The following is an 18,815-nucleotide window of genomic DNA, read 5'->3' as shown; positions in this document are numbered from 1 at the left end:
ATTATTCTATCTTGTTTCAGTTGAATGTATTGATATCTATTTTGCACAGCGTTTTTAGGGGAAGGCACGACAGGCACTCATCAAATTAAAGGATTTAATTTCCTCCAGGTAGTGGAATTGTTTGCAAAGACAACATAAAAAACCCCAACATATAAATTGTGCAGTTAAATAGAAATAATTAAAACAAAAATCCATCTTGATAAATAAGCAAAGCTTACATTTAGCTCAGTATTAATGTACAACACAGTAGTTAATTGGCTATCAGTGCTTTAAACTAGTCGTGAACAGATTAGCAGGATTATTTGGATGATCAAAAGTAGGAGAGTTACTGGGATCTTTGAGGTTTAAGGCCTTCACCATCAAGTATGAGGAAGACTCCAAGCAAGATCCTTCTCACAGGCGGCTCGTTAATCCTCGTGCTCATTGTTTTGATATGACCTGAAAATAACGGGAACCATCAGGAAACAAGCAAGCCAATGAAAAAAGAACCGAACACACACGTGAGTTTAAAAGGAGGGGATTTGATGGAGTCCCACCCAGATTTAAACTACCACACCACACACAGATACTTACTTTCCAAACTGCTCTGTGGGTATGAAAGTAGAAATGTGGTTAGAATTTGTAGTTTTTTGTAGTTTTAATTTGACTAACTGAGCCATAGCCCGGATGCAGAAACGACTGGGATTTTCCACACTTATTACGTGGCCCATTGTGACTGTTTTCTCACGGGACGTGTTACCTTGCAGCCAGTCCAGCCCCTCCTGCAGCCCCTCACCTTTGATGGCGTTGCTGCCACTAGGGACAAAGCAAAGCCGGAGGAACGGGAGTTAAGTTTACTTCACTTTCTCATGACTTTCCTAGCTCTTAATCCAGCTACTTTAGACAAGGTGGACAACAGTTGTATGAGGAGGCAGGCAGTTTGCTGCGGCCTTTAATAACGATTAACCAGAGTCATGGAAACGAGCGGATGAGCGAGCTCAGGAAGTAAGGAGTAAACAACCCTGATCAGTCCCTGTTTGTCGCTTCTCTTTAAGTCTTTAAGCTGCAGATCTGGGTGACGTTTCTAAACCAAGTGCAAGCGGCAGCCCACAACGGCCCCTGTCGATATCTCACCAGATGTGCCAGGGTTTGTCTTGAATGCTCTCCAAACACAACATCTGGGAGACCTTTGCAGAGGTCATGGCGTCCTGCAGATCCATCTTGTTTGCAAAGAACAACACCGGCATTTTTCTGCAGCGGATGTCTAAATAACCAGACGGGCAGAGGTGAGAGAGCGTCGCACGCGGCGCGTTGGGGGTGAAGTTTTACCCGTTTGCTGCAAAGCTGCCGTTAATTTGCACCTTCGTGGCTAAGAAGAATGTCGAGTTCCTCTTTGGCAACAACCATCCTCAGTTTGTCGCTGCTGTCGACGACGAATATGACGGCGTGCGTTTCTCTGAGGGGGACAGGCGAAGTCACAGTTCAGGTAGAGCCTTTAATATGGTGTTTAGCGAGCGATTGATCAGTTTTATACTTGAAGTAATGCTCCCATAGGTTTCTGTATCTGCTCTGCCCTGACATGTCAAACACCGTAAAAGACAAGCTGCATGCAGGAGAGAGAGGACAGAGAACATCGTGGGATTAGTTCATTTCCTGCCAATGATAAACATTAAACGCTACATCTTTATAGATTTCTTTTACCTGGAGCTCTTGAACTTCTCGATGTTGAAGCCAATCGTCGGGACGATTTCTTGCGTCTGCGTCTGTCCGCCCACACGCACAAACACGGCCCACAAGAGAAGACAAGTGATGACAGGAGGGTCAAAAGGGAGAAAGCGCGAGCTAAAGCGACGCCCTTTACCTGGGTAACATGTTTCCACTCCTCTGAAAATGGTCCTAAAAGATTGGAAGGCTGAAAACAAGCAGCCAGTAATGAATCCGAAACAGCTTCATGCGAAGACCCATCACAATACACTCACATTAGACGGTTTGAGTTGGTTGATGATGGTGGTTTTGCCGCTATTGTCAAGCCCCAGACACAGAACGTTGACCTCCTTCTTCCTCAGGCCCAGCCAGGATGATAGTTTATCCAGCAGCCCCATTGGACAGCACCGACTTGACACCACTGCAGCCTTCGTGCGTCACCCCATAGATGGGCTCATGAGCTGCTATTGAATATGCAAAATGTGCTCATTTCTCACAAAGGATGTCTGCCACAGCTGTGCACGGCGCCGTTCCAGGAGTAGCTGTTAGAGGAGTCACAGGCTGGGCAGCTCGGCTTTGTGACAGGTAATCCTATCAGTGTGATTTAATCTCTGGTGACCCAATCAGAGAGTAGGAAGCGTTCTAGCATAACCCAACCTCATGGATACTCCTGGCAAGCTGTTAGTGTTTTTGTAGATCCACATGTCACGACAAAAGAGCAGAGAGAGGTGATCCGTGCTGAGGGATTTTGTGGTGTTTATATAGGTTTGACCTACACATGTAGCAGGAATGTTAAATGTTCAGGATGAAGGATGCGACAGAGATTCATAAGCAGAGATTATTTCAGAATAATGCATGAAAGACATCGAGTTGGACTTTCCTTAAAGGCAGGTCTGGAGCTGGACGGTGGGTCAACAGCGCCGCCTAGCGGTTACCAGGTCAAATGACCAGGTTTTAACGGGGTAGTTGTCTAACATCATTATGTTATTACACACAGATTCACCAGAAAAGGAGAGAAAAGCTGAGGATTCACAGCCCTCTCGGCATTTCCCCCCAACCTACCTCTTCATCATGCTTTATGCTTGTTTGTTTACACAAAATAATGCTAAATAAACCTACACTAATCATTTTTACCCAATAGAACATTCACTTTTTGTAATAAAGTACTCATTTAAACATGCAAAAGTGATTAAATAACAGACTTAATTACAGCCATTTAGATACATATTTATGTTGTTGCTTCCAAACTTTGGTAAAAACATTGATAATTTACAACTTTTTTTGTTAAAATTATACAGAACAAAATGCAGTGAGCAGTCAACCGCCAGAACTGTTCATCTTTATTTGCAAATAAACATTTGCTGTAACTGCCTCTTACGGTGTGCAGGATCTACAACATCTCTTTGGAAATTATAGAAAAATAAAATACAAGAATTAGAAGTATACTTGTACTTTGTACAAAAGAACGTCCTAACATTGCTCAGCAGTAGAACATGCTAAACAAACAGCATCTGATATTCGCCTTATTCTTGTAGAAGGAAGGTGATTGTGAATGTGTGTGCAAAAATGTGTGTGTCTGGGTGCGCCTGTGCATCTTTCCTTCCCTCTTTTCGGAAACATAATTATGCTCTGACCCAAAGGCACGGGTCTGCCTTCCGCATGAATCATCGAGCTCCCGTTTTCGGGCATAAATCCACAGCTGCCGGGGCGGAGGTCGCGCTGCACAACGCGGAAGTATGACTCAAACGGGCGGCCGGGCCCTGCGACTGCACGGTCCTGCTCTGAAGTGTCCCTGCCTTCATGGTTCACAGACTGTAAGGCTTTCTGCGTGTATGCCGGAGTGTGTGTGTATGTGTGTGTGATTCCGTTGACGTTGGAATGGCACATGATGGATCGTACTGCTGCTGTTCACCTTCATTCTCTCTCTTTGCTTGACTGGAAGTCTTGAAAAAGCACTGATTACATTAAAAAGATTCAGAACACTGTTTACCCTCCACACTTGACTACGTCTGCCACCTCCACCTCAGCTAACTACATATATTTGACAGCACCGGCTATTAACCACCACTGAGGAAAGAGGATGGGTTCATCTCGAACAATCTAAAATTCCAAACAAATTCACCGTGGAATATTTACACTGGTTTCCCGTAGCGACCTTTAGGGATGGAAAGACTGTAGCCCAGTGGATTCGCAACATCCGTGCTGACATCTTCGACTGAGTTTATCCCAGAGGTACGAACCACTGCTTGTTGCGGTATGAGTGCAGGCACATGGAAGCGATATATCGATTTTTGACAGCCGAGTCCCAGAAAAACCGTACAACTCCAAACTTCCCCTATTAATGCTCTGTAAATGTAACTGGTGTGAACATTCATATCTTAAGACGGTGTGTATTGTGGACTTTCAGGCAAGGAAAAACATTCGCTATGCAGAGAGTTCAGGCTTGTTCATTCAGCTGCGCAAGTTTTTCAAAAAACGGCTCTATATGAAGGCAAAGGATCTGTTGTTGCAAGCTCAGAAGGTAATAAGATCAGGTGGGTGTCGTTGGGTGGAACTCATTGCACAATTCTCCATCAGGCTGAGACAAACTGCATAATACTGTATTGCTGATTTGGATAAAACTCTGAAATAATCATCTTAAATAAGGTCCAGATTTACTAGGGCTTTCACATACAGGACTGCACATTTATATATAATAGATACTGGGCTATGGTAATAATAATGAAATAGTCATTTATACACTTTTAACATTCATTAAATTTTCAATATCCTTCTGTCTTTCAAGTACTGGCAAACGAGATTCTCTGGAGGGGGGGGGGGGGGGCAAATTAAAGGGGCACAAAGAAGACCTCTGTGATACAACATCAAACCGAAGTAGTTTTAAAAAAAAAAAATGACTGAGGATACTGTTTTGAGAAGACAAGAAGTTTTTGATTGCACACTCGATAGCAGCTACAGCTAGCTGAGTACATACTCTGAGCGAGAGAAAAGAGCAACACCGGAAAACAAAAGAAAAGAGAGTCAAAAGATCCAGTAGATTAACTTTTGCAAATCTACATTTCTAAATATCCGTAGCTCCAGGCGCGTACTGCTGCTGCAACAAGGCATTACATTCCCCTAAGTAATGGCCTGGGCCAGTCTTTAAAGTCACTCAGGCTGGAATGGTCTGGCAGGACCAGGTATACCAGGTAATGGGTGTATAGTAGGGAAAAAGGTCCGTTTGTGAAGGAGATCAGGAAGCAGTCTGTGCCTGTCCACCCAGTGGTGTCCTGCACTGGGGCTCCAGACCCGGACACAGGCTGTGAGCTGCCGTTCGTGTGGCCTGTCTTCCGTCTGGTCCATTGATCTGTCCATCCCAGCTGGCGTTAAAGGGAGTCCTCATACATGGAAACCTTTCTCTTGTTCGTGCAGCAGCTGGAGGCGGAGGGTTTGTATGCTGCTGATGATCCGTCTCTGGTGGCCCAGCAGCTCCACGCCGACATGTCTCACATCTCTACGCCGGGAAGAGAAACGCACACAACGCTTGGCCACATGGAGATTTGCTTTTAGTTAAAAAGTATGTAAATCCCTCAAAGATGGTGTTCAAAATCATACCAACGCTTTTTTAAACCTTCTCAAAGCATTTGCTGGTCAACTGTTTGATACACCAGATACCAACAGTGTGGTTTTGAAGGTAATGTTTTCTTTGTTAGCTAGCATTAGCAGCATTATAATACTTCCCTGTGGTGTACCTCCAGGACCGATTGTGGGACCATCATCCTTTCTTCTTTGTTTACGGAAAATTAAATTGTCAATAAATAATAAAAATGATGCAGTATTCAATGGTGTAGCCATGCTTTGTGCTCCTGGTGTAAGGCTTTTATGGAATATATGATTTATTGTAATCATGCGTTCACTAACATCTGCCCCGCTACACATTTTTTAAAATCTTTCCTGATAAGGAACACCGCATTCAACAAAACAGATCATATTTGATTTCTATCTGCTTACTAATCCTCATGAGGATTAGTAAGCAGATGGATACTCACTCAAGACTCATCCTCGCCACCGAGTCCAATGTGTTGTAGCCCGCTGCCATGAAATTGCTCTTGTACTGACTCATCTTAATGGAGTCCAGCCAGTCGTCGATGGAGATGAATATTGGGTAGTCCATTTCCTCCCCCGGAGACTCTGGAGACTCTGGTAGACTGAAAATAAAGTAGCGTCAAATCAGGTTCTGCCAACGTCGGAATTGTTTTGTTTTTCAGCTCAAAATGTTCTCAGTCCCACTTTTACACGTGGGATTAAAAGCATCCTGAATGTTATTAAGCAGGAAAGCGCCTATAATTGATTCGACAAGGATGAAGGAACCTTCGGAGCTGTACCTCTGCATGTCCTCCACCAGGGGCAGCAAGCTGCTGGGGTTACGGATCAGTTTATCTAAGAAAGACACCACGTCGGTGAATTTGGGCCGGTGACTCCTCTCCTTCTGCCAGCAGTGCAGCATCAGCTGGTGCAGGGCTACCGGGCAGCCCATCGGTGCCGGCAGCCGATAACCTTCTTCGATGGACAGAATCACCTGAGGAAAAGAGAGATTCTCGAATTAATTGTCGAGGCTACGATGTAGCTGGGCGGATTGCTGGACAAGCACAGTTTACTTTCACAGATTTGACATTTATAAAGAAAAAAACCTTATTAAATATTAGTTTTTTAGCAGAAAGCAGCATATTCTGTGTGTCTATCTAACCGTTTGACCATCTGACCCTCCCTGTCGCATCGTGCTGCATCTACAAGGTCTCATCAAAGGCTCCCACTCTGGCGACTGGGTAATTAGGAGTTTAGTCTTTCTGACATGGAAAGCACTTCCCCAAGTCCACAAATCCTCCCCAAACCCAGGGACCCATAAGTGAACATGTCCCTGTGTGGAGGCAGCTGAAGGGCTTATGGAGGAGCTTTCACACTCAGCTGAGGGGGGGATGGGTCAGCCTCCTCAACCCCCCCTTTGAATCCCTGACCACAGCCCAGGGCTCAGTGAGTTGCTCAGCCTCGCCGTACTTCCACAGCTTAACTGCCCCCCCCTCCCCAACACAAATGCCTCTGAACTCTCAAACTTCAGTGCTCACATCTATTTTATTCCCCCTTTTGCTGGAGATATTTTTTTTTGCATCAAATCAGCTTTTGGCAGCTAAGATGGCTGCAGTGTTGGCAGAAATCAAAGGGTGACAGATGGACGAGGAAGTCCGTAAGTAGCTGATGGTGGAGGAGGGAGAGGGAGAGAGATTACAAAAACCAGCACTCACGTCCTGATTTGACATCTCCCAATATGGCCTCTCCCCGTATGACATCACTTCCCACATGACGATGCCGTAACTCCACGCATCACTGGCCGAGGAGAATTTCCTGTATGAAATAGCCTCTGGAGCAGTCCACCGGATCGGGATTTTGCCACCCTGACGAAAGAGCGCACACACATCAAAATAATCACGACCGTACGTGCGACACATAATCGATCAACATATATCGCAGCGTTGCAGAAGAATCGATCCTGCAAGCAGCTCGGCGCTGCGGACTTTATCAACCCGTTCCCTTGTGTCAGCCCAGATTCCACCTGACCCGACCTTAACCTCCACCTTCCCTGCATCCCCAGCACAGTCTCCCGGAGCTGAAGTCTAAACCCCGAAGCATAAAAGCAGCATTTTCTTCACACAATATCCTTGATACAGACTGGGAAATGGAGGTCACCGTGGGCTCAGACAGATTTACAGAGCAGCATCACTTCAGCTCACACAGTGGTCTGAAGGTTAACTTTTGGCCACTCTTTCTTTTTTTAAACACAGCCGGATGCAAAATTCCCTAATTCCTGGATCCTTTTGTTTACTTTTATGGAGCCCGAACTTGTATCAGAGTGAAATTTATGTGCTGAAGCTGTGTTGGTAAGGAATCAAAGTCAAGGCCGCGTGAGCTCCATCTTTAGATGTAACACTGTGATGGGTGAGGAACTTTCTGTGCCGGTTTCTGTCACCAGACGAGTGTTTCCTGCTCTGATGCCAAGAGGATGAGCTCCACAGCGGATGGCAGTCGGCCGTTCTCTGTAAATTGAGCGGCGGGTTGCGGGCTCTCGTAACTGTCTGCCTTTGATAGTTTCTCGACTGAACATGAGTCGGGAAAAAAATGATTGGGGTTGTGTTCGCTGCAACTTTGTAATAAATGCGGTACCGTTGTTGTGTAAGCAGCCTCCGGGTCGTCCTCCAGGACTCGGGACAGGCCGAAGTCCGAGACTTTACACACCAGGTTGCTGTTGACCAGGATGTTCCGAGCCGCCAGGTCTCGGTGCACGTAGCCCATGTCTGACAGGTACTTCATGCCCGAGGCGATGCCGCGCAGCATGCCCACCAACTGGATCACGGTGAAGTGACCATCGTGTTGCTGACAGGAGAGACAGACCAGTGTATTTAAAGAAAGGTAGAACGATCCAATTAACCAATTATATAACAGTGTTTTAGTCTGAAATCGGCACTCACCCTCAGAAATGAGTCCAATGATCCATTTTCCATGTACTCCACCACAATCATCACTGGCCTGCCTGACAACACACACACACACACACACACACACACACACACACACACACACACACACACACACACACACACACACACGATGAGACCTCGAGTCTACTTCTGTTACTACAGCATTTAATAAATCACAACAGGTGAAAGCAGTCCTGTATTATAAATTCAGTTAAAAACCAAGATGCGTGTTGTGTCTCCAGCCTGGGAGCCCACACCATCCCAGGCTGGTTTACACCTGCCCAGGCCCGTCTGCATGTGACACATAGAACCATTCTAATCATCCGAGGAGAACATCTAGGTGTTACTGCGCAGAAGGATGGAAGATTGTCAAAATCACACGTTGTATTTGCACCTTTTTTCTCCACTCTCTCACACGGAATGAGACATCTCATCTGACGGTAGGCAACATCGCGGGCGACACGTATTTCCTGTTTCATAGTCTAATGTGTACGAATATCCAGAGTGATGGCATTTAACTTTCTTTTAATGAAGAAGAAGACTCGTAGGGCTAAGACACCGGTGGCGAAGGGGTTACCACCTCACGGCACCATGGTTCCGGCTTCACTGTCAGCTCAGGACTTTCTAGGTGCTGACATGTTCTCCTCACCCGCTCCAAAATAATCACCAGCACCATGAGTCTACAACCATTTTCACACTGAAATATGGTGTCATTGTCTGTTTTGTCACCATCGCTCCCTCACTACATCTGTTACTATTTAGTCAGTAGAGACTAATTATAGAGAGTGCTGTGCTGTGACTGACTACTACAGGTGATGCATCAGATTCTGCTCACAGGTGTGTTTCTGACTGGATGTCTCCATGTTTCCAGAATTGGCTAATTGGCTCCGGAAAGCCGGGTTTGATTAAAACGTTTCCTGTTTCTGTCTGCTTCCTTCATCCGCTTCCTAAATGGAAACTATCTGATCATTTCATTGGAATAATGATCAGGTTATGTAACCAAAAATGAAGCATGCCCGATATTTTTCACCTCTTAATGACGCTAAATCTCGCTGGTGTCAATCAATCTCCGCTGTCAGCCATCTTTGATGAAATATTGAATCCGTGCAGCCTGCTCTGATTCTCCCTTTCCGCGTGCCAGCTCTCATTACGCGCCATTCCTCAGAGTCAGGCTTGTTTCAGTTTTGAGACAGCAGCAATCGTTGTTTTCAAGCTGCTCCAACAAAACAAATGTTTTGGCGTTAAAGCCCAAGAATAGGAGGCGGAAAGGGAATTATATGTTGTCTAATCTGTGGTCAGGAGCGACTATGCTGCTATTAAATCCCGTCCAGGTCAAACAGCCTAACGATCTTTTCAATTCTTTATTGTTCTGCGACCCCACAGCCGCAGTTTTCAGAGGGGTGATTAGTTTGGCTCCAGATCTTGTGGTGAAAGGGATTCACGACCAGCAGCTTTTGTGCAATTATGTTGGAATTTAAAGACCTTTGCCAGGTGAAATGAAGAATGGTTCAGGGAGGTGAAAGGAAAAGTCTAAAAGGTGAACATTTACATTCACAGAGAGATCTCTGTTTGCACACTGACTGTAAAAACAGCCATATGTTGCCCTGGCTGAGCGCATAAAAAACACAGTTTTGGCACACACAATATAAAATTGCAGATATAAACTTAGCGTGCATGCATAATCTGCAGGCATAAACCAAAAAAGCTGCTAAGCTGCATCTAAAGACAGCAGCGCTTCTTTTTAATCTTGGATCTGCACCTGAAAATGAGACGGCCCAGCTTTAGGAACCGATTCTGTTCTGCTGTCAAACAAATGCATATTTGTCCATCAGACTGTGGTAAACAGAGATGACTGGAGGCAGCTTCTGCTCCTCATTACTTCTGCGCAGCTGTCACTCCACAACAAAGGTTATTAAGGAGTATTTCCCCACCATTATCGTTACATTATAATACCCGTGTCCATTACTATGTGTTGTATCATGAAGCGAAGAATTAGCAGAGGAGCATCCAGGACTGAAAACGCTAAGCAAGCACCTTCTTCACGTTGATGTCTTTGAAATGACGTACGTGCACATCTGACACTGATCCCAGGATCTACTATCACTTACTTTTGGTGACCACGCCTTCCAGCCTGATGATGTTGGGGTGGTCGAACTGGCCCATGATGGAGGCCTCACGCAAGAAGTCCCGCCTCTGGCGCTCCACGTAGCCCCCCTTCAGTGTTTTAATCGCCACGGCGATCTCCTTCTTGCCCGGTGTTCTCAAGCGGCCGCTGCAGACCTCGCCGAACTCACCTAACGCACACACATACACAAGCGCGCACAGTTCAACAGCACAGCGTCTGCAGGGAGAGCAATGAGCCATCAGGGGGCAGTGTTGCAGTTTGAGTCTGAGCTCCTGCACTTGTGCGTCCAGTGATTAGTTAAACCCCTGAGTCCATGCTCACTTCTTTTGTTCTCTGAAAGATTCGGAGAAAAAGACACAAGAAGCTGCAACGTATGAGATTCAAAGCAGCTGCATATGTGGAATAATATAGATTCTATATGGGTTTTTCATTAACCCCAAGAGGACCTAGTGAGATCTGGAAAACAAGTGTGTTTGCACGTGTATAAGTGAGTACCGGCTCCGATCACCCTCTCGATGCGGATCCTTGATGGGTCAATCTCCTTGGTGAACTCGTGGACAGCCTGTGTGGGGTCTTCGTATGTATCAGGGTCTACATAGGTCTTTATTCCTGGGAAGGGGACTGTAGGGGGAGACACAATCTAAGAGCAGGTCCCACAGCCTTGACAATTTTGAAGGTAAAATTAGCCTCAAGTCTTACATAAACATTTTACTACTACTATTTTTATTGCCACCATCAATATTTACTACTGTTGCTGTTGCTACCGACCAGGGACTCTCGTGCCCCAGAGGCTGCATCTGCAGCTACTGAGGGAAAGACGCAAAAGCACGATTTCAAATAAAGAAAATAGGGACCGAATTCAAAAGTGTCATAGATTTAAGGCTCAGGCAGCAGATAAACACACACATGCCCACAAAAGACCATCCTTTGTTGAAGACACTAGAAACAAATGACCCGCAGTGCATCATGGGACATCTGGTGACTCTTGAGACACATGTCCCCTCTGCTGCTGAGTATGAGCTAGGAGGCAATTAGGCAAGCTAGCCCATTTGAAGTACAATATGTGCTTTTTGGAAAGCACACACACACATACGCACGCACACACACACACACACACACACACACACACACACGCACACACACACACACACACACGTGTCTTTGTTGTGCTGAGGAGCAGCAGGATGCTGTGCTGAGTAAACCACACTGCTGAAGTGTCCTTGAGCAAGTCATTGAATGTTGAACAAGCTACGGCGCCCCTGGTTCTTGACCTGTTCCTACCTCCTGCTGCAGGGAGGACGGGACGAGCGGGGTGAGGAAGGTGGGCTTCAGACAAAAGCTGTGCTGCTCCTGCAGGGATCGATACAGCATCACACCACCAGAAAAAAAATCAAAAAACCCCAAAACAAATCTGTTGTCAGGAACCTGGATCTACCCCCTCTCCAGCTCTTTCCTGGGGGTCAGCTGGGAGTTAAACAAACCCGAGGTTTAAGAATCTGACCTTTAGGTTTCACTGACTGATTCATGCAGATGCTTAAAATCTAGAATTAAACAAGTCAATATTCAAGTCAGCTCCTGCCTCCTGAAATATGGTAAATCAGCATCCTACACTACTCTGTTTTAATCATAGCAGCCAGATTTCCCACATCCATAAGACTCCCTCCTGTGTTTTGGATGTTTGTCTAGTTCCATGTCATAATTCTCAGTGTGTCGTGATGGATTTTAGCCACAGTTGCTCTGTAAACAGAGACGTCTCAGCATCCAGGCCAGCTAAACATCAAAGACGATGAAACATATATTTAAAATGTATATGTTTATGTTCTAACTCAGAGGGCTTGTGAATGCTGGCACAGCTTGATAACCACTTCTTTCCCCGGGCTCTTGCCAGCTTCCCCCCCCAACAGCCTAATTTTTCCGCTCATTTTGACTCTGCAGCGCTCATTTAAATTTCTGTTTTTAACGTCAGGAAGGAAAATTTGGGAATTAAAAGATAAGACAAAAAGTGACGGAGTGCTGGAGACAGCTCAGGGACGCACCTCTGTGAACAGATTAATAACAATAACCATAAAAACCCTCGTATAGAACATCAAATAAAACCCGAGGGGAGCAGACACAGAAATACTGCCGGGACTGAGGTAAAAGATACGTTTCTGGTGGTTTTAATCTCTTCTCCAATGTCTTAATTCCTCAAACTATAAATACCACATCTGCTAAGACACCTCCTTCGCTCGCTGGTGCAAATAACAATAACAAGACACGGTTTTTCGCCCTGTATTCTCCACACGCCTGCGGCGCGCATTCATCACTCCTGCCTGAGAATTAAAACGCACGCCTCCGAAACACACGGAGATGATCTACGCAGCAACGCAGGCAGCGCAGAATGCAAAGAAAAACACGTCGTTAGTAGCGACAACACCCCTTCGTCGGTCCCCTCCCTGTTGGAAAAGTTGCTGCAAATCAAACCTGACACCAAAATGGCGCGTTTTCCCGCCGCATCAGGTTAAAAGGAGGCTGGCTGATTTACCGTGTCCGTTCTGGTAACTGCTCCTCCTTTTCTCCTCTGATGTCATCTTGGCCTTGAAGTACCAGTGACACCTGCAGAGCACACAGACGGACGGGACAGATTAAAACATTATTCTCATCTGTTGCATCGGCCGCAGCAAAACGAGCGGCTTATTACGGAGACGCCAAATCACGACCGTCGGAGCGAAGACTCGAGCTAAACTCCACCGCTTTCATTCGGCAGTCAGAAGCTGCAGGAGGTGGTTCAGTGGTTTCCAACGAGTCCCAGGGATCAAAGTTTAAAGGAAAATCAAAAGGTGCGCCTTTTAACCCGGTTTAAATTAGGCTTCCTCTTTTAAACAGATGGTTTAAAAGAACCTGTAAATATATGCACCGCTGTGAATAACTTATTCAGTTTGAAACATGTCCGCATTTTGCAGCAAATAATTCATGAAGATCTCAGATTTTGCTCTGGTGGGAGACCTGAGGCCTTGCAGTACGTAGAGATGCTTCAGAATGACCTCACTCTGCACTCTGGCCTGCTAAAGCTACTCTGTTTTGGATAATGTGGCCGCCAGTAACTGGCCTGATGCAGTGTTTTGTACTAAAAGACCTCTTCACTAACTTTAAAGTGCGTCGTTGACATTATTTTTTCGTGCTTTCCACGCGGAAGAGACCTTGGTGAGGTCATGGATGTTTGATGCCTGTTATGTAAATGAGTTAATTGAATTGAACCAAAAGGACGGCAGGAAGAGAAAATCCCGTCTGGTGACGTGCGCCTCAAACCAACTTGAAAAGAGAAGAAGAGCGGAGCCCAGAGGTTTGACCCCGACCCCCAGCAGAGACAGCGATCTCTGTCACTCCCTCTGCTGACAGCTCCACCTCTCCTCCACCCCTGCGCCTCCACAGCGCCGTGGTCCAGATGAGAGATGAAGCTGGCAGGGCTGAGGGACAAGGATCTGAGTCATGCTCTGACTCCCGATGCCACACTGACAGATTTCACAGAGCCGTGGCGCCGGTTCAAGGCTGAAAATGACGTGACGAATCAATGATTTCCACTTTCAATGTCAAAATGTCAATAATAAAATATAGATTTGTTTGAAGCACCTATTTCATCAGACCAGAAAGTGCCAATTTTTTAAATAATTGGTCTTCCCCTGACAAGGAGATACAGTAGATACAGCATTAAACTTTAAAGCTAACTCTTCCAGCAACAAGCCAATGCAGTAACACAGGTAACATTTACGAGTTCCCGCATCTCTAAATGGTGCTTGTTGTGGTGAATTTTTAAAAATCTATTTTCATTTTCTCAATATTTTTAATCTCAAAATGTCAAATAAAGCGTTCGCTGAACCTTTACACAACATCTCGGGCGTTAGCTGACATATTAGCGTCATTACAATGATGAGTTCAAAGTTGAACTGATATCCTTCAGTGTTGATTAGAAGCAAAATGTTATAAATATTAAAAGCATTCATGCTTTGTGATTAAAGGATGCAGGAGAAAAAGCAGAACAATCACTTTAAGTATCCAAATAAATGCATTTTTGTTCAAATGAACAACCGCTAAAATGCCATTGCCAATTTGACCTTTTCAATGGGAAACGAGCAATCAGCTGGAAACGGAAAAGAGACCGCCTGCGCGGCTTTGATGAAACCTGTGTTACTCATCAAGGGGTGATTTCAACAGATCAACATTTCCCTTTCAAAGTAGGATTCATTAATAATGAAACAAAGGTAGTTTGTTTCTTACAAAACGGCTCGTATCTGTGACGTTTGAGAGACAAACGCAAATGAGCCAGTATGAAAAGAGTCTTACTGTTGTTCATGTTGCGAAAGCAACTGTAAGATCCAGTATTTTCTGATGCTACATTGGACTGCATTTGTGTTTACTTTTTAGATCATCAATGCAGCATATAAAAACAAAGGGGATTTTACAACATGTTCTTATTAGCTTGGCTCAGCTCCAGCAACACAGTGCCCCCATTCAGCGCCATTTGTACCAGAGTGCTAAAACTGCAGTGAGTTCTACCCCTAAAGACTGAGTTTCATATTGACCGATTCTCCAGCAGCCGATGGGTTGTCGCAGGAAGAGCTGTGTGAGAAAGCTATCCAGAGCAACAATGTAAGAGAAATAAAGATTTAAATTCATCAGCTGGGAGGAAACACAACCATGAAGTAACAATCAAAATGCTCTGAGTTGTCTTTGTCGGGAATAATGCAGATATTTACTATCTGTGTTGGTTTCATGCCCCCTAGTGGTAAAATCACGCAACTGCGACTCAGACAGACCAAAGAGGCAACTTGTCTCTGTATTGTGTAAATAACATTTGGATCGAAGAGTTAATTTGTTCCTTGGGTAACCATACCAAAAAAGATTTAACCTGTGCTCAGTCAATCCTGGTATATGATGGATGGAGAGACTTAAGGGCCCTTTAAAGACTGTTGGAGAGCTGTGATGTAACCAAACAGTGCGGGACCTTGAATGGAACATCTCTACAGCACGATTATGAAATAATTATCTAACAATGGTGAGAGCAGAGCCCCTTGACTGCACTCGAGTGGTTATTGAAGTGACAATGTCACATTGGTCTACAGTTTGGGTTTGATGAACTTTTTTTTATCAAACAGTTTAAATATGATATTATAACTTCTTTTTTTTTAAAAAAAAGAAAAAAAAGCAGAATTTGTTCACAGTAAAGTAGCCAACTGGTCACAAATGAACAGATTTGGACCAAGAAAAGTGCTCACACCGGTGTAGCGGCTCCACATCTACAAGTGTGCGCGTGTGTGTTCCTGTAATCATATGTCAGCCTCCTCCTCTTTGACGACTTAACATAATCTGGGTTGCCAGATTAGAGCTGGTGTCAGAGGGCCACGAGCTGCAGGTTGCCGGCTGAGCTGGGGCTAAGCGAAGTCTGTGGGATCGTGGACACTGATAGACGGAGCCGATAAAATGGCGGGTAACACCAGCAGAGAGGACAAGAAGGGGATTTAGAAAGCGACTGTTGACCTTTACTGATGGGGTCGAGCTGCTCATTAAAGGAAGGGTGGCATGCGCCTTTATCAGCCTTCCCCAGTCCTGTCCTCTGATCCGCTTTATCCGCCCATCCCTCTGTCTCACCGGCCTTTCATGTTAAAAAGACACTGACACACAAAGACCTTGACTTCTTCCTCTGCGGTGCATTGTTACAGTACATATTCACAAGCTCCTTACACACCCACACGTACACGAAAACAACCTTGCCCAGAGCCCCAATCAAAGTGTCAGTGTAATTCAAACCACTCCTCTGCTGCCCCGAAACCCCTCACAGTCACCTCTGCGTCGCACAGCTATCTGCAGAGGAGACAGAGCGCAGAAGAAAGGATGGATTACTGAAATAGGAGGATGGGGGGGGAAGAGAAGATAACGCTGCCAAACGCAGTTTAAAAAGGCCCTTTCATTCCTCCGGATGGCAAAAAGAGTCAACAGAAGCCGCAAACGGAACTAAATTTAGCGCGTTAGCACCAAACACAAGTTTTTCTGCACTTGTAACATAATAATCTATTGTAATATTTAATCCATTTTACACATGCTTGTAAAATAGATGATGGATACAACAGCCAAATATTAGATATTAGCGATACTAGCTGGAACTTTTTAAGCGCGCCATCATCATTTATGCTTGCTTGAGGTGTGAGTGTTAAAGTAGCCCTTGTGTTTTCAGGCAGCGGTGCGACACGGTTTTATTTCCCTTATTTTGGGAAAGTGGAAAAGAGTGAAAGTCCCTCCTACATAGGGTCAAAAGGTCACAAGGATGACCGCAGAACCTCCTACATGTGTGTACTTTTACTGTCTAAACTCGGAGAACGTCACAATAACTGCTGCTGAAAACAAATGAAAATACACCTGCCAGCAGGGGGCGCCCCACTGCGCGCAGCTTCTGAACACAAAACACAACATTGTTCATCTTTCAGAATAGAAAAATGGAGATTGCTGTCATATGTTTACAGCAATGTTGTGTCTTTATAAATAGGTAATGCAACATTGTGTTTCTGATGTTGAATGAGCATTAAAGCCATCAAATTTATTTATTCGATGGGAAGAGGTGGCGGTCGCTCGGTCTGGAGGGGACAGGGATGGGAAACAAAAATTGGGAGGTGTTCTGGTGGCAGAGGGAGATGCCAGGAAAACTTCAGAGCAGTGCTGAGGTGCCCTTGAGCAAGGCACCAATGCTCACATAGGGCCCTGCGATGAGCTGGAGACTCATTCAAAGGTGGAGCCTGCCTTCACCCATGTGCAGCTGGAAGAGGCTCCAGCTCCTCCCCAGGACCCCAGGAGGGATAAAGTGGTCAAGAAAAAAGAATTTCATGGAAAGTTAATTATTTTAAATGACCATTAATTCATTTTTGAAGTCTAATCAATCTGACAGCAAACTAGAGATCAGTGATCCAGTTCGTAGTGGTGGAAATGCGAAGCCCTCTTTCTTCTTCTACTAACAATAAACCTTGTGGGGACGAAGACGAGATGACAATGTTTGCATCAAATCCCCAGCAAGGTTGTACCTGCAACACTTGAAAAACACGACACCCTCCCCTACCAACAACCTTGTCTTCAAATATTGGCAGAAAAGAAAGTTGGGGTCGCATTCCAATTTCCCAAACTCCTGAAAGTTTTTGTCGGTGCAGCTCCGAGTCACATCAGAACCGCTAACAACGAAAATTCACTTTAAACCTGCGCAGATATCGAAAGTGACTCGTTCACACCGTTCGCAGCCGTTACTTCATGACTTAAGATGAAAGGAAGCTGGAAGCTCTATAGCAGTGAGATGTTTCCCCCCCGGAATGACTCCGCTTTTATGTTGAGACGCCACCAGCCGAGTAAATGGTGTCTAATATCTGCAGACGTTTCCATCACAGGTGCGCTCTTACCTGCCGGTGATCAGGAGGAAAAGGGTGAGGATGACCAGGAGGGTGAAGCCTCCCACGGCTGCCGTGACGATGACCAGCACCTGGCCTTGGTCGGAGGCCACGTCTGACGCTGAGGGTGGAGATGTGGGGGAGGGGGGGGTCAGAAATATTAGGGTTAGGATGTTGAAGGCAGCGAGGACAGAGAAGGGGACAAGGAAAGGAGACAGGGTGGCAGGGAAAGGAGACATTTTCATCAAAAGGCGCTCCATCGTTGCAGCTGTACAGTGGTTTGGCAGAGATTGTGGTGATGTTTGATCGGCTCTTTGTAATGCCCCCCCCCATCAGCCTCTCATGGTGGAATGATTCATACGCCCGCTGCTGATTAATTAATATTATTCATTCATGAAATTGTGATTTAGTCCATGATCATTTGGTGAAATTGGTCCCATTTGATATTCATGATTTTCCCTTTTCTCGGCCTTGTCGCCAGGCTAACGAATTTGAGATAATTGAAAGATGATTACAATTATCAAACTTATTTCTATAATATTTCACGCTTAATGAATATGAATTGGGGATCACGGTGCGTGGCTCGCCAGCGCTGGCGTGCGGGTTTTCTGCAGTGTGTTGGAGGCCGGCGTCACGGACGCGGGCGCACGCCCGCTCGTGTTGGAGGAGAGTAATCACGGACCTCTCGCGGGGGGGGTGAGCGACAGTGACAGTAACCAGATCACATGAGACAATCCTCTGTCAGCGTCACATCACTAACTAAGCAGATGTGTCAGATGCGTGCGTTTGTTTGTGGGGGCGGTGATGGATGCAAGGTGGGGGACGGAGAGCACGGGCGACAGGAGAAGGAGAGAGAGAGAAGCTGGAAAGAGAAAGGCGGAAGCGGGCAGACGCGTGGCGAAACGGGCGTGCACGAGAGAGTGACTGACAGGCGGAGACACAGACTGACGGGGGGGAGATAGAGCGACAGGGTCCAAATCTGCTTCGCTTCCAGATAAAAGGCGAGTGGGTACAAAGGCTCGGGCCGAGCGCTGTCTGATCTGCAGATAAAGCTCGGTGGTTTTGGAAGAGAGACGGCCCGCGGTGGAGCCAAATCAG

The 18,815-nt window shown here is 45.7% G+C and overlaps 2 protein-coding genes across 3 annotated transcripts in view; both read right to left on the bottom strand.

Annotated features, from left to right (window-relative positions):
* Positions 1-79: 79 nt before the first annotated feature.
* LOC101076474 (ADP-ribosylation factor-like protein 6) lies at positions 80-2,228 on the bottom strand. Of its 2 annotated transcripts, XM_003962037.3 has the most exons (9): positions 1,959-2,228; positions 1,841-1,891; positions 1,681-1,742; positions 1,514-1,582; positions 1,341-1,435; positions 1,114-1,243; positions 740-795; positions 574-586; positions 80-438 (listed from the first exon to the last, which is right to left on the bottom strand). In XM_003962037.3, the coding sequence occupies exons 1-9, from the start codon at positions 2,079-2,081 to the stop codon at positions 408-410; spliced, it is 630 nt and encodes a 209-aa protein (XP_003962086.3). In that variant the 5' UTR covers positions 2,082-2,228; the 3' UTR covers positions 80-407. The 2 variants fall into 2 exon arrangements, with proteins under 2 accessions (XP_003962086.3, XP_029695895.1); XM_029840035.1 differs by lacking the exon at positions 1,841-1,891.
* A 201-nt stretch (positions 2,229-2,429) lies between these two features.
* epha6 (eph receptor A6) overlaps positions 2,430-18,815 on the bottom strand; it is a 96,927-nt gene continuing 80,541 nt past the window's right edge. Inside the window, exons 8-17 of the mRNA XM_029840020.1 lie at positions 17,730-17,838; positions 12,842-12,912; positions 10,813-10,938; positions 10,301-10,486; positions 8,184-8,245; positions 7,879-8,088; positions 6,963-7,112; positions 6,048-6,241; positions 5,712-5,870; positions 2,430-5,176 (exon numbers count right to left, since the gene is read on the bottom strand). Of these exons, the coding sequence (XP_029695880.1) occupies positions 5,062-5,176; positions 5,712-5,870; positions 6,048-6,241; positions 6,963-7,112; positions 7,879-8,088; positions 8,184-8,245; positions 10,301-10,486; positions 10,813-10,938; positions 12,842-12,912; positions 17,730-17,838 (1,382 nt within the window). The 3' untranslated portion in view covers positions 2,430-5,061. The remainder of the gene's footprint in view (positions 5,177-5,711; positions 5,871-6,047; positions 6,242-6,962; positions 7,113-7,878; positions 8,089-8,183; positions 8,246-10,300; positions 10,487-10,812; positions 10,939-12,841; positions 12,913-17,729; positions 17,839-18,815) is intronic.

This window comes from Takifugu rubripes, chromosome 1 (genome assembly GCF_901000725.2).
Source record: "Takifugu rubripes chromosome 1, fTakRub1.2, whole genome shotgun sequence".
In the NCBI taxonomy this organism is placed as follows: Eukaryota; Metazoa; Chordata; class Actinopteri; order Tetraodontiformes; family Tetraodontidae; genus Takifugu; species Takifugu rubripes.
Note: the sequence above shows the minus strand (reverse complement) of the source record. Positions and strands in the feature narration are given on the sequence as shown.

Coding starts and splice junctions, on each gene's coding strand:
- LOC101076474 (XM_003962037.3), bottom strand. CDS start 2,081: ATGGGGCTGCTGGATAAACTATCATCCTGGCTGGGCCTGAGGAAGAAG. Junction 1,743..1,840: donor AGTGGAAACATGTTACCCAG/GTAAAGGGCGTC, acceptor GTGGGCGGACAG/ACGCAGACGCAAGAAATCGT. Junction 796..1,113: donor GACAAACCCTGGCACATCTG/GTGAGATATCGA, acceptor CTTTGTCCCTAG/TGGCAGCAACGCCATCAAAG.